General features: G+C 46.4%; 1 protein-coding gene across 1 annotated transcript in view; it reads right to left on the bottom strand.

Moving 5' to 3' along the window:
- Nucleotides 1-12,830, bottom strand: part of CPD (carboxypeptidase D) — a 46,867-nt gene extending 34,037 nt beyond the window's left edge. The window contains exons 1-2 of the mRNA XM_067472092.1: nt 12,152-12,830; nt 3,667-3,914 (exon numbers count right to left, since the gene is read on the bottom strand). Coding sequence (XP_067328193.1) covers nt 3,667-3,914; nt 12,152-12,789 — 886 coding nt within the window. The 5' untranslated portion in view covers nt 12,790-12,830. The remainder of the gene's footprint in view (nt 1-3,666; nt 3,915-12,151) is intronic.
- Between the last annotated feature and the right edge of the window lie 807 nt (nt 12,831-13,637).

The raw sequence follows: 13,637 nt of genomic DNA, 5'->3' as shown, positions 1-13,637 counted from the left end.
TGAGGAAAGGCTGGCCTTGGCTATTATAGTTATGCCCTTCAGACAAAAGACCACAGAACAGTGTTTCTCAAGCTTCCTAATGCCGCAACCCCTTAACGCAGTTCCTCATGTTGTGCTGACCCACCAACCCTAACATTATTTTCGTTGCTACTTCATAACTACTGCCAACCTAGCAGTTCGAAAACATGCAAATGTGAGTAGATCAATACGTACTGCTCCGGCGGGAAGGTAAGGGCGCTCCATGCAGTCATGCTGGCCACATGACCTTGGAGGTGTCTACAGACAACGCCGGCTCTTTGGCTTAGAAATGGAAATGAGCTCCACACCCCGGAGTCAGACATGACTGGACTTAATGTCAGGGGACAACCTTTACCTTTACCTACTTCATAACTAGAATTTTGCTCCTGTTTTGAATCGTCCTATAAATATCTGATATGCAGGATGTATTTTCATTCACTGGACCAAATTTGGCACAAATACCTGATACACCCAATTTTGAATATTGGTGGGGTTGGGGGAGAGGATTGATTTTGTCATTTGGGAGTTGTAGTTGCTACGATTTATAGTTCACCTACAATCAAAGAGCATTCTGAACCCCACCAATGATTGAACTGAAACAAACTTGGCACACAGAACTCCCATGACCAACATAAAATACTGGAAGGGTTTGCTGGGCATTGACCTTGAGTTTTGGAGTTGTAGTTCACTTACATCCAGAGAGTACTGTAGACCCAAACAATGATGGATCTGGACCAAACTTGGCACGGATACTCAATATGCCCAAATGTGATCATTGGTGGAGTTTGGAGAAAACAGACCTTGACATTTGGGAGTTGCAGTTGCTGGAATTTATAGTTCCCCTACATTCAAAGAGGATTCTGAACCCCACCAATGTATAAATGGGCCAAACTTGCCATACAAAACCCCCATGACCAACAGAAAATACTGTGTTTTCTTATGGTCTTTGGAAACCCCTCTGATACCCTCCTTGTGACCCCCCCCCTTCAGGGGTCCTGATCCCCAGGTTGAGAAATGCTGCCACAGAATCATAGAGTTGGAAGATACTGAATGAGCCATTTAGTCCAATCCCCTGCCATGCAGGAAAAGCACAATCCAACTGTCCCTGATAGATAGCCATCCAGCCTCTGTTTCAAAGTCTCCAAAGAAGGAGCCTCCGCTAGACTGAGGCACTGAGTTCCACTTTTCAACAGCCCTAATAAAGTATTTCTCATGTTCAGGTGGAATCTCATGTCATTTGAAGCCATGGCTCAATCGAGGCCTAGTCTCCAGAAAGGAAGCCAGCTCCCTCTTCCTTATGACCTCCTTTCAGATATTTAAACATGGCTCTCATGTCTCTTCTCCACCTCCTCTTCTGAGGCTAAACAGAACCAACTCTTTACACCACTCCTTAGAGGGATTATTCATGGTCTCCAGACCTTTGATCCTTTTAGTTGCCCTCCTCTGGACACCTTCCAGCTTAGAATCAATAGCCCTCTTAAATTGGACACAGGGTTATTCAAGGTAAGGTCTGACCAAAGAAGAGCAGAGGGGCACCATGACTTCCCTTGATCTAGGTCCGCAAACACATGGAGGGCATTCTGAACCCGTAATTCTGTTCCTGACGCTTCATGGGCCATGACTGAATGAACTACAGTGACATTTTTCCTCGTGTACTTTCTCCCTTGCCCTCCTGCTGGCACGGCTACCCTTCTAAGCAAAGTTATCAACAGCTGAGGGATTTAAAAGCAAGTGCTGCTTATCAAAGAACAGTCCTTATCAGTTTGACTTTATGAAGCACAGAACTTTTTATTTATCTCTTTTTTCCCCTTAGGTTGTGGTTCACCGAACAAGAATAAGAATGCTCTCATATACCAGAGCAGGAACACCTCTGACCTTAAACACCAGACCAGCTTGATAAAAATCAGCAAGCAGTTTATTGTAGAATATATGTAGGCAAAGCAGTAAATCTTTTTTAGTAAAAACAGTAAAAATCCAATATAGGAAATAGTCCATAAGCTTCAAAGGAAAACAAAATCCATGAGTACATCTAAAATCCATGAAACTATGCACTTGAATCCATGAAACAAGACAGCAGGAAAATCTCTTAGACAAATCTTAAGCTTGGCAAAAACTAGACAAATCTTAAGCTTGGCAAAAACTTGGTACATGAAACTCAGAGCACTTGAAAGCAAGACCGTGATAAAATAACATTAACCCAACTTAGGCAACTCTTTACCATGAATCATTATAAAGCTTTTCCAGATTCCAAAATGGAAAGGAAAGCATTTTTTACCTTCCCGGCAGGTAAAGGTTTGTTATTTCTCTTTTGCTGTAGCCGAACTGATTGTCTCAGTCTCTGAAGACTTTGCCTCTGTTTACTAAAACTGCGTATGTCCAAACTTTCATTATCTTCTCCTTCATTAACTCCTGCGGTTGACAAACCATGTTCAGACAGTTGTTCTGAGAAAAGTGGCAAAGGGCCTCTCCCAAGAATGTGGCCTTGTGAATCTTCCTGAGACAGCTCAGGCCTCTCTTCTGAACTTAACTCAGGCCCAAGGCCCATCATCAGAAATGTCATCCGCATTTTCATAATGAACATCAGACACAATCACAGCCTGAACAGGCTGGCATACAACAAATTCAACCTTTGGGCACAACAGCAAAATTGTCCATTAACATAACTGTAACCAGAAGGATATGTCAAAGGAGAACCAGTGTGACAATATCTGTTCAGCCAACTCCAAAAAGGCCAGTGTGTCCTTGATAATAAAATGTTAAGCAGCTCAAGGTATTTCCCCATACAAAGACTTCCTCCAAAAAGATCCAACTAAGCTTCCCCAAGTAGACAAACATGTATGTCATGCAAGAGCGGTGGGGCAAAACCCACTACCGCAAGACATATGCAACGGAGCGGCTTCAGGATATCCTGGTTCAAACTAAGCAAAAGCAGGTTTTGCAAATACCTCTCCTCCAGTCCGCTCATCCACCAATCTCTGTCAATAGAGGAAAACCGCTGTTCCCACCACAATTTGGGTGTGCCCACATCAGTGTCGAAGGAAAAGCCAAAATAACGGGAAATCTTTTGTTATGACAAACACAACTCTGGCTTTGGGCATGTTTTGGAGGATTCTGCCTGAAAAGTGCAAGACAAACTCAAAACTCTGTGGTGAAAGCAACCCTCTGACTAAAAAGACAGCTCAAAGGTCATCACAAACTCAACATCGAAAAATGTTATACCTAATGGAAGAAAAACAGTTGTGCTCATCAGATTCAACAATAACTACTGTAGTAACTTTGCTAATCTAGACCTCTAGACTTACATAATGTCAACAGGTAGTCAGCTGCAACGTCCCAAGGCCAGATATAGATGTTTGCTTACATTTAACAGATGCGTTTGACGACAATTGAGGTTGGTGATTTTTTTACATGTAGTTTTACTGGACCATAATAAAATGCAAACGGGAGCATAATGAAATGCAAACAAGCCCGTCAACACCCATGTCATCACACCAAAGCTCGTGTGTTCCAACAGCAGTAAATCCTGTATTTATGTGATTATTGTGAACCATCAAATCAAATGTGCCCCTCCGTTTGCAAAACCCTGACACCAAAAGAAAGTAAATATTGCATTATACCATAGAGAAATTGTGACCTGCCTCTCTTTACCTTGAACATCATACCACTGAGCGCCATTGGTGATGCCATCCTTGAAAGTTTCCTCCTCCTCTCCAGGGCAGTCTGGGGTCCCGGTCTTCATGATTGGGTGGTTGGACGCATACGCTTTGGCCAAATATTTAAAAACCTCGTCGTCGGCCGATTTGCTATACACGCCGGACACCTTGTGCAGAGCGGAGTCATCAAAGGGGTAGCTGGCAACGACCGTGCCCCCGTGGAAGTTCCCAGAAAGCACAAACCTATTTGGAAAATCGAAGCACAGCGGCCATTAGGAGAGCGAACAAAGACGCATCCACTTTAGATGGCATGTTTCATCCCTTCTACTTCATTTATATAGTGGCTTGAGTGCTGGGCTCTGGGGATAAGGGTTCGAGTCCACTTTGAGCCACTAAACCCACTGGTGACAACTAGGTTGCTGAAGGAAACAATCTGAAGGCACACAAGAAGAAGAAGAAGAAGAAGAAGAAGAAGAAGAAGAAGAACAACAACAACAACAACAACAACAACAACAACAACAAATACTGAACGCAGAAGTTATCCAAAAGCTACTGAACTACATGCCATGATAAAAGGCCTTCCTTGAATATGTATGATTATTCAAAAATAGTTCCTTGGAAACACCCAAGACGAATGCCAGTCACTGAGAAGACTTAAGGAAAGCCTAGTAAATGTGACTGCAATGTATTGTTGGCAAAACATTGAATCCTAGAGTTAGAAGGGACCCCAAGGGCTATCCAATCCAACCTCCTTCTGCTTTGCAAGAAAAGCACAATCAAAGCTCCCCAGATAGATGGCCATGCAGTCCCTGTTTCAAAGAGTCCAAAGAATGAGTTTCCACCAGACTCTGAGGCAGAGAGTTCCACTGTTGGACAGCTCCTCTTTCAGTCAAGAAGCCCTTCCTAATTTTCAGGTGGAATCTTCTTTCCTGTTGTTTGAAGCCATGGTCTAGTGCCCAGGGCTGCAGAAAAAAAGCCTGCTCCCACTTCCTTATTACATCCTGACTGATAGAACTTCATAACATGACTACTGGAGAAGAGTGAAATGTAATCTGACAGGATACAATACAAAAATGTGACTATATATTGTAGTTTGGTTTTTAAATGGCTTATTTTATAATATTCATATTTATTATTGATGTATTTGGTCCGTTGTTTGTATGATTTTAAAATGTAAGCCGCTTTGGGTCCCATGAGGAATAAAAATGGAGTATAAATAAAGATTTACTATTATTATTATATCATTATTATCTGAAACACAACAAGATGAGTCCACAGCAAACAAGATCATGCTGCTGACTGTTGTATTGGATCTGTGTCTAGGATTATTATTATTATTATTACTACTACTACTACTACTACTATAATAATTATTATATCCTGCCAAATATTTAAACATGACTAAATATTTGGAGTTAAGGCCCATACCTGGTGCTAAGACCCATAAAAACTCATATAAGGTTGTAGTTTACAAGTCACTTGTCATACTCCAGAGCAGGATCACCTCTGACCTTAAACACCATACCAATTGGGTAAAACCAGAGAGCAGTTTATTGAACAAAATATGTAGCCAAAGCAGTAATAAGCAATCAACAGTAAAAGTTAAAAATCCAATTTAGTCCATCAGCTACAAAGGAAAACAGGAACAAAGAGTCAAAAGAAGCCAGGTATTTAAATCCATGAACAACACAGGAAGAAAATCCCATAGGCAAAACATGAGCTTGACAAACCTTGAAACACAGAGCATATGAAACATAATCTTGGCATTATCCCGACGTTGCCTCAACTGAAGCAATTGTCTCCCATGAAACAGTATAAACCCTTCCCTGACTCCAAAACTGCAAGGAACACATTCTTTTTCAGTTTTGGTTTGTTATTTTTCTTCGGTTGAATCCGAGCTGATTGCTTTAATTCCTGCTCGAAGTGCCTCTGTTTACTAATTTTCCTGTTCAAGGTAAATTAAAATCTCAGACAGCTGCTCAGGGAACAGTGGTGCAAGGCCTTTCCCGAGCATGTGACCTTGAGAATTCTCTTGCAGCTCCTCAGGCCTCTCTTCTGAGCTCAATTCAGGCTCAAACAACCCCTCATTTCCAAATCCAACAGACCCTGCCCCAGGAACTGGATCAACATCCCCATTCCCATCATTAACATCAATATGATGACTCCATCATGAACATCCACATGAACATCAGACACAATCACAGGCTGAATGGCCTGATATACAACATCACTGTTGAGTGGAGCGACTGAGACAATTTCTCTCACTTCATGAGAAGCGAAGTAGATAATGAGCGTAAACATGGATATCGCTTAGTTTGCAAGACTGAATAGGTCTTCTAGCCTAGACACAAGCAGTCAAGGATATATCTTAAGACTTTTTCAGCTTGATGCATAGCCATTGCCATTGTCATTTTCAGGTGAGCCGATCCCAGAACTGGAATCTTAAAAAGCTGACCAATGACCAAAGCAGTGAAAGGGGAAAAGGTATTTCTGCATTTCCTGCATTCTGCTCAAAGTATTCACAAGCTGTTTCTAAAGGCCAAGGCCTCCCAAAGCAATGGATAGTAATAACAGCAGGCAAATCACAAAAGAATCCAGTAGGTACTGAAAACGGTGATTTTGGAACACACAGCCATTAGGTTCTTGTCAGGAAAAACAGTCATGAAATTATATTTATGTCTCCCTGAAACATCAAGGGAAAGGCATGCTTTCATTTGTTTATCCAGTTTTGTACCAGCCACACACTGTCACAATTCTAATAGCACTGAACACCGTTTGGGAGCCAAGAGGCCAACACAATGGCTCGCTTTGTCCAGCTTTATTTCGTGACTTCTGTAACAAATTATTTTAAGCCCCAACCATTTTCAAACACAATCAGGTTTAGAATTGAGGGCACAATGGTTTTGAGATAACCTCCCAGCGGGCATACCAAGCCGAGCTTTCAGGACACCAGGAGTGTTTGCATTCCCTCCCCGGGTTCTATGTTTTCTAATTATCAAACAAATAAGTTTATAAGAGAGCATAAATATTCACGGGCGACAGTCCACTTTATCAGATGCAAGTAATAAAATGGACCATGGCCCACCAAAACGACAGCTGCAGTAAGTGTGTTCAACTTGGCTTTGTACCCAAAGAACCCTTCATGGAGACCCTAATCTGTGTCTCCCCTTTCGTGATCTCTCTCTCTCTATATATATATTTATATATAGCCTCTATTTTGAGTGACATCATAACTCCAAAACTTTTGGACTAATTGCCAAATTAGGAATGACAGGCACACACACACAAAATTGATTTTGTCATTTGGGAGTTCTAGTTGCTGGGATTTATATTTCATCTACAATCAAAGAGCATTCTGAACTCCACCAATGATGGAATTGAACCAAACTTGGCACACAGGACTCCCATGACCAAAAGAAAACACTAAAAGGGTTTGGTGGGCATTGACCTTGAGTTTTGGAGTTGTAGTTCACCTGCATCCAGAGAGCACTGTGGACCCAAACAATGAAGGATCTAGACCAAACTTGGCACAAATACTCCATATCCCCAAACATAAACACAGATGGAGTTTGGGGGAAATAGACCTTGACATTTGGGAGTTGTTGTTGCTGGGATGTATAGTTCACCTACAATCAAAGAGCATTCTGAACCCCACCAATGATAGAATTGGGGCAAACTTCCCACACAGAACCCCCTCAGAACACATAATAATAATAATAATAATAATAATAAGAAGAAGAAGAAGAAGAAGAAGAAGAAGAAGAAGAAGAAGAAAAAGAAGAGCTGACACGATATGAGGATTTAAAGATCAAACTGCAAAGATTCTGGCACAAGCCAATCAAGGTAGTCCCAGTGGTGATTGGCACACTGAGTGCAGTGCCTAAAGATCTTGGCCTGCACTTAAACATAATTGGCGCTGACAAGATTACCATCTGCCAGCTGCAGAAGGCCACCCATCTCCATGCATTATTCGCCGATATTTCACACAGTTCTAGACACTTGGGAAGTGTCTTACGTGTGATCCAATACAACAAACAGCCAGCAGAGTGATCTTGTCTGCTGTGGACTCATGTTGCTGTGTTTCAAATTATAATAAACTTTATTTGTACCCTGCCTCCATCTCCCTAAAGGGGATTCAAGGCAGCTAACATGAGGCCAGTCTAATATTACAGTACAAAAAAGTAAAATAAAAAGAAGCAAATAATAACATTGAATAACATACATAAAATAACAAAATATAGAATAAATAGCCTGATCGAACTACAGGAACTGTAGTTTGAACAGGCATAATATGAAATATGTGTTCACTCATCAAAGGCACATCGGAAGAGCCAAGTTTTTAGGTGTTCTGGTGGTCTTTGGTGACTCTTCTGACCCCCCCCTCCCTTATGACTCCCCAGAGGTCCTGACTCCCAGGTTATGGCCATCCAGCCTAACTCCTTTCACCAGGGCAAGAAAACATAATCAAAGCCCTCCTGAGAAAGAGCCATCCAGCCATAGATATAGATAGATATAATTCACACACATATATGTATATGACAGATATATTATCATAGATTTGAAAGGGACCCTTAAGAAGGACAAGGATAGGTTGCATGTTCCAGACAATCTCTACGTCAACACTGACAAAGAAACAGCAAGAAATACTGTTTACCCACAAGCATTTTATATATATTTATTTATTATTTATTAATGCACTTGTATACCGCTAATATCTCAGCCTAAATCGGCGACTCATTGCGGTTTACAACATTTAAAAAACAATATTCAGTTAAAAGCATAAAACACATATACAGTACAAATTATTGGGCCACCAATAACAATCCTATGCAACTCATAACTGGAATCGTAATCCAAAATTCATCGTCCGTGTATAACCAATCCTTAGTCATCACAATTCGTTACAACGGATTAACCGAATGCTTGTTTAAACATCCATGTCTTCAATCTTTTCCGAAACACCATCAGCGAAGGGGCTGATCGTACCTCTATGGGGAGGGTGTTCCAAAGCCGAGGGGCCGCCACAGAAACCAACACTTTATGAAACCAACACTTTCTCGTTACTTTATTTTCCAGATCACTAGATCACAGCAATGTGTGGCAGGGGATGGCTAGTATATATATAAAGGCAAGGCCACGCAGCAGCACAGCTTTGCTTCCTGGGAGGCCCACCTTGCGATAACAAATAATGACTTTGTGTGAACTGCTGGCATTTTTGTTGGCTGGTTGGGCCCTTCCAATATTTCTTTTTCTGCTGCATCTTTTCAATGGCCTTATTGTGTGTGTGTTCCCGCCCCCACCCCCTCTAAAAGTCACTCAGCACTCTGAAGAGGGAAAAGAGCAAACAGAACTAGGAAAACAGGGAGGCAGAGACTGAAGAGGAAGAAATGAATTGCCCAATCCCTCTTTAACCTGTTGCGTTACTTGGGGCAAACAGGTTTTTTTTCATCTCCTAATTCATGAAGAGTAGAACTTAAGCAGCATGCTTTCAAAAGGCCTAGTTCCACCACAGCTTCCATTGTCAACAAGGGTCACATATTTATTTGTTTATTTATTTACGACATTTATATGCCGCCCTTCTCACCCCGAAGGGGACTCAGAGCGGCTTACAAGGTATATATACATACAATATATTATTAACATAGTACAATATCAGTTTTAAATATTGCTATATTGCACTATATCAATTATACTGTAATATTATTAGTAATATTACATGTAATATAAATATATAATTATAATATCATATTATTATTATTATTATATACAGCACTCAAACCCCACATATTCATCTCAAAGTGTCCTGTGATTAGTCAAGCCCCTCCCACATATCATCAGCTCCAAAGACATGAGCCAAGCCCCATCCTACCTAGCATTAACCCCTCTCACGTACGGGTCAAGCTGCTCCCACCCATCCTCAGCCCCAAAGGTGGATGAAGACCCCACCCACACTGTTGTTAAATTGCTCCCACCCAGAGCTAATCCTTCCCACAAGGGGGGCAGATGTTTTTCTTTTTTCGTGTCAGGAGCAACTTGAGAAACTGCAAGTCACTTCTGGTGTGAGAAAATTGGCTGTCTGCAAAGATGCTGCCAGGGAGACATTGCCCAGATGTTTTGATGTTTGACATCCTTGTGGGAGGCTTCTCTCATCTCCCCACATGGGGAGCTTGAGCTGATAGAGGGAGCTCATCTGCGTTCTCCCCAGATTTGAACCTCCGACCTGTCCATCTTCAGTCCTGACTGCACAAGGGTTTAACCCACTGCAGCACTGGGGGCTCCTCCAATCTAATCACCATTTATATATGGAAATGAAGCCCCCACACACCTAGCCTCAGCTCCTCCCCTTGTGAGTGAAGCCCTTCCCATCCAGAGTTGACTCCTTCAGGTGGGCCAAGCCCACTCCCATTCAGCCTCTGCCCCGCCCACATGGGTAAGCCCTTCTCACATGGGTGTCAATGCCCCTCCCATGTGTGGGTGAAGGCTCCTCCCCCAGAGGCCAGGCCAGATCTCACCAGTCCTCACCAGTTCCCACCTGAGTGTCAATGCTTCTCCCAACCAAAAGTGGGACTGCAGAAGCTGAAGTCCAAAACACATGGAGGATAGGCTGGAGTTTGCCCATGCCTGCACAAGACTCAATGTAACCCTCCTTCAGGATGTCCAAGCCCCTCTCAGGCAGCCTCAGCCCTGTCCACATGTGGGTGAAGCCACGCCCACTCATATAAGCACCTCCCATTTGGATGTCAAGGCTCCTCCCAACCAGAAGTGTGGGAGTTGTAGTCCAAAACACCTGGAAAGAGAACTGAAGTTGGCCCATACTTGCACTAGACACAATGCACCCTTCCTTCATGGAGTCCAAGTCCCTCCCACCTGGGCGCCAATGCTCCTCCAAAGCAGAAGTGTGATTGTAGGAGTTGAAGTCCAAAACATCTGGTGGGAGGGCTGCACTAGACACAAAGCACCCCTCCTTCAGGGGGGTCCAAGCACCTCCCACCAAGAAGCAACTCCTTCTCCAAGGGAGTCCAAGCCCCCTACTCAGCTTCAGCCCCACCCACATGGACAAACCCCTCCCACCTGGGTGCCAAAGCCCTGCCCAATCCAGAAGTGTGATTGTGGGAGTTCAAGTCCAAAACACCTGGCGGGAGGGCTGCACAAGACACAAAGTACCCCTCCTTGAGGGGGTCCAAGTCCCTACCAGCCAGCCTCAGCCACACCCACATGGATAAACCACTCCCACATGGGTGTCAATGCTCCTCCCAACCAGAAGTGTAATCTTGGGAACTGAAGTCCAAAATAACTGGAGGGAGGGCTGCACTAGACACAAAGTACCCCTCCTTCAGGGGGTCCAAGCCCCTACCTGCCAGCCTCAGCCCCACCCACATGGTTAAGCCACTCCCACATAGGTGTCAATGCTCCTCCCAACCAGAAGTGTATTCCTGGGAATTGAAGTCCAAAATACCTGGAGGGAGGGCTGCACTAGGCACAATATACCGCTCCTTCAGGGGGTCCAAGCCCCTCCAACCTAGGTGCCAATGCTCCTTCAAAGCAGAAGTGTGTTGGTGGGAGTTGAAGTCCAAAACACCTGGAGGGGGGGCTGCACTAGACACAATGTACCCCTCTTTCAGGGGCTCCATGCCCCGCCCATCCAGCCTTAGCCCCTCCCACATGAATAAGCCCCTCCCACCTGTTTATCCATGCTTCCAACCGGAAGTGCATTTGTGGCAGTCCAAAACACCTGGAGGGAGGGCTGCACTAGACACAATGCAACCCTCCTTCAGGGGGTCCAAGCCCCTCCCACTTTGGTGTCAAGGCCCCTCCCCAGAGGCCAGGCTCCGCCCACATGGATAAGCCCCTCCCACTTGTTTATCCATGCTCCCAACCGGAAGTGCATTTGTGGCAGTCCACAACACCTGGAGGGAGGGACACAAAGCACCCCTCCTTCAGGAGTCCAAGCCCCTCCCACTTGGGTGTTAAGGCCCCTCCCCAGAGGCCAGGCCCCGCCCACATGGATAAGCCCCTCCCACTTGTTTATCCATGCTCCCAACCGGAAGTGCATTTGTAGCAGTCCAAAACACCTGGAGGGAGGGCTGCACTAGACACATAGCACCCCTCCTTCAAGGCCTCCATGCCCGCCCATCCAGCATTAGCCCCTCCCACACGGATAAGCTCCTCCCACTTGTTTATCCATGCTCCCAACAGGAAGTGCATTTGTGGCAGTCCAAAACACCTGGAGGGAAGTCTGTACTAGACACAAAGCAGCCCTCCTTCCGGGGTCCAAGCCCCTCCCACTTGTGTGTCAAGGCCCCTCCCCCAGAGGCCAGGCCCCGCCCACATGGATAAGCCCCTCCCACCTGTTTATCCATGCTCCCAACCGGAAGTGCATTTGTGGCAGTCCACAACACCTGGAGGGAGGGCTGCACTAGACACAAAGCACCCCTCTTCGGGGGTCCAAGCCCCTCCCCCTTTGGGGGGGTGTCCCTCACCGGTTCCTCTGCATCCACTGGAGGAGGGCTCGCACTTCGGGGACGTCCTGGAGTCCCCGCTGCTGCTGCAGGCGCTCCTCGTCGGTGGCGAACTGGTCGGGGAAGGCGCGGTTGAGGTCCTTCCCGCGGGCGTTGTCCCTCCCTCGCCCGGCCTGGTCCTCGCAGTGCCCCGGGGAGGCGCGGGCGAAGCCGTCGGGGTTGAGGCTGGGCAGGAGGAAGAGGTCGGTGCCGGCGAGGAGGCGGCGGGCGCGCGGGAGGCCCTCCTTCCACCCGCGGAGCAAGTGGCGGGCCAGGCGGGGCAGGAGGGCGCGGCCGAGGGCCTCGTCGCCGTGCATGTTGGCCACCAGCTTGACCTGCGGCCTGCCCGCCTTGGGGGGCCCGCCCTCGGGCTCGCCTTCGGGGAGGCCCTCGCTGAGGCGGAGCACCCACAGCTCGCGGCCCTCGGAGGAGCGCCCGATGGAGAAGAGCCGCGCCAGGCCCGGGGGAGACTCCTCCTCCGCCAGGCGCCGCAGGGAGGCCTCCAGCTCGGCTTCCGAGAGGTAGCGAGGCGCTTCGGCCTCCTCCGGGCCCTCCTCCGCCCTCAGGCCCCGGAAGGAAAGGAACGCCACGGCCAAAAGCAGCACGCTTCCTCCCGCCATGGCTCCTCGCCGCTTCTGAGGCAGCCCCGGCGCTCGCTGAGGTAACTCGACACCCCATTGGTCGCGGGGAGCCACCAATCACAAACTGACCAATGAGGGACGGCGAGGCTCAAGGGTGGGCCAATCGGAATGAGGAGGCGGGGATATAAAGGTAAATCAGCCACGGCGAGGCTCAAGACAAGCCAATAGGAATGAGGAGGCGGGGAATTAAAGGCCAATCAAGGGAGTTAAGGCTCAAGGTTGGGCCAATAGGAATGAGGAGGCGGGAAAACAAACCCAATGAGGGACAGTGAGGCTCAAGAGGAATGAAGAGGCGGGGAAATAAGGCAAGTCAGCGACGGTGAGGCTCAAGGTTAGACCAATAGGAATGAAGGGGCGGGGAAATAAAGGCCATTAGACCAATAGGAACGAGGAGGCGGGGAAATAAAGGCCAATCAGGGACGGTGAGGCTCAAGGTTGGGCCAATCGGAATGAGGAGGCGGGGAAATAAAGGTAAGTCAGTGACGGCGGGGCTCAAGGCAAGCCAATAGGAATGAGGAGGGGAAATAAAGGCCAATCAGGGACGGTGAGGCTCAAGGTTAGACCAATAGGAATGAAGGGGCGGGAAAATGAAGGCCAATCAGCGACGGTGAGTCTCAATAGGCATGAGGAGGGAGAAAGGAGGGGGGAAAAGAGAAGGATTAGCCAATCAGTGACGGCGAGGATGAAGATGGGCCAATGGGAATGAGGAGGTGGGGAATAAATAGCCAATCAGAGGCGGCGAGGCACAAGGGTAGGCTTATAGGGAATTATTAATAAAGCCTATATCTTCTTTTTCAAATCCTCAACTGTTCCATCATCTTAGCCGT

This window comes from Anolis sagrei, chromosome 11 (genome assembly GCF_037176765.1).
Source record: "Anolis sagrei isolate rAnoSag1 chromosome 11, rAnoSag1.mat, whole genome shotgun sequence".
Lineage (NCBI taxonomy): Eukaryota > Metazoa > Chordata > Lepidosauria > Squamata > Dactyloidae > Anolis > Anolis sagrei.
The sequence above is the reverse complement of the archived record's forward strand: the minus strand, read 5'-3'. Positions and strand labels throughout refer to the sequence as shown.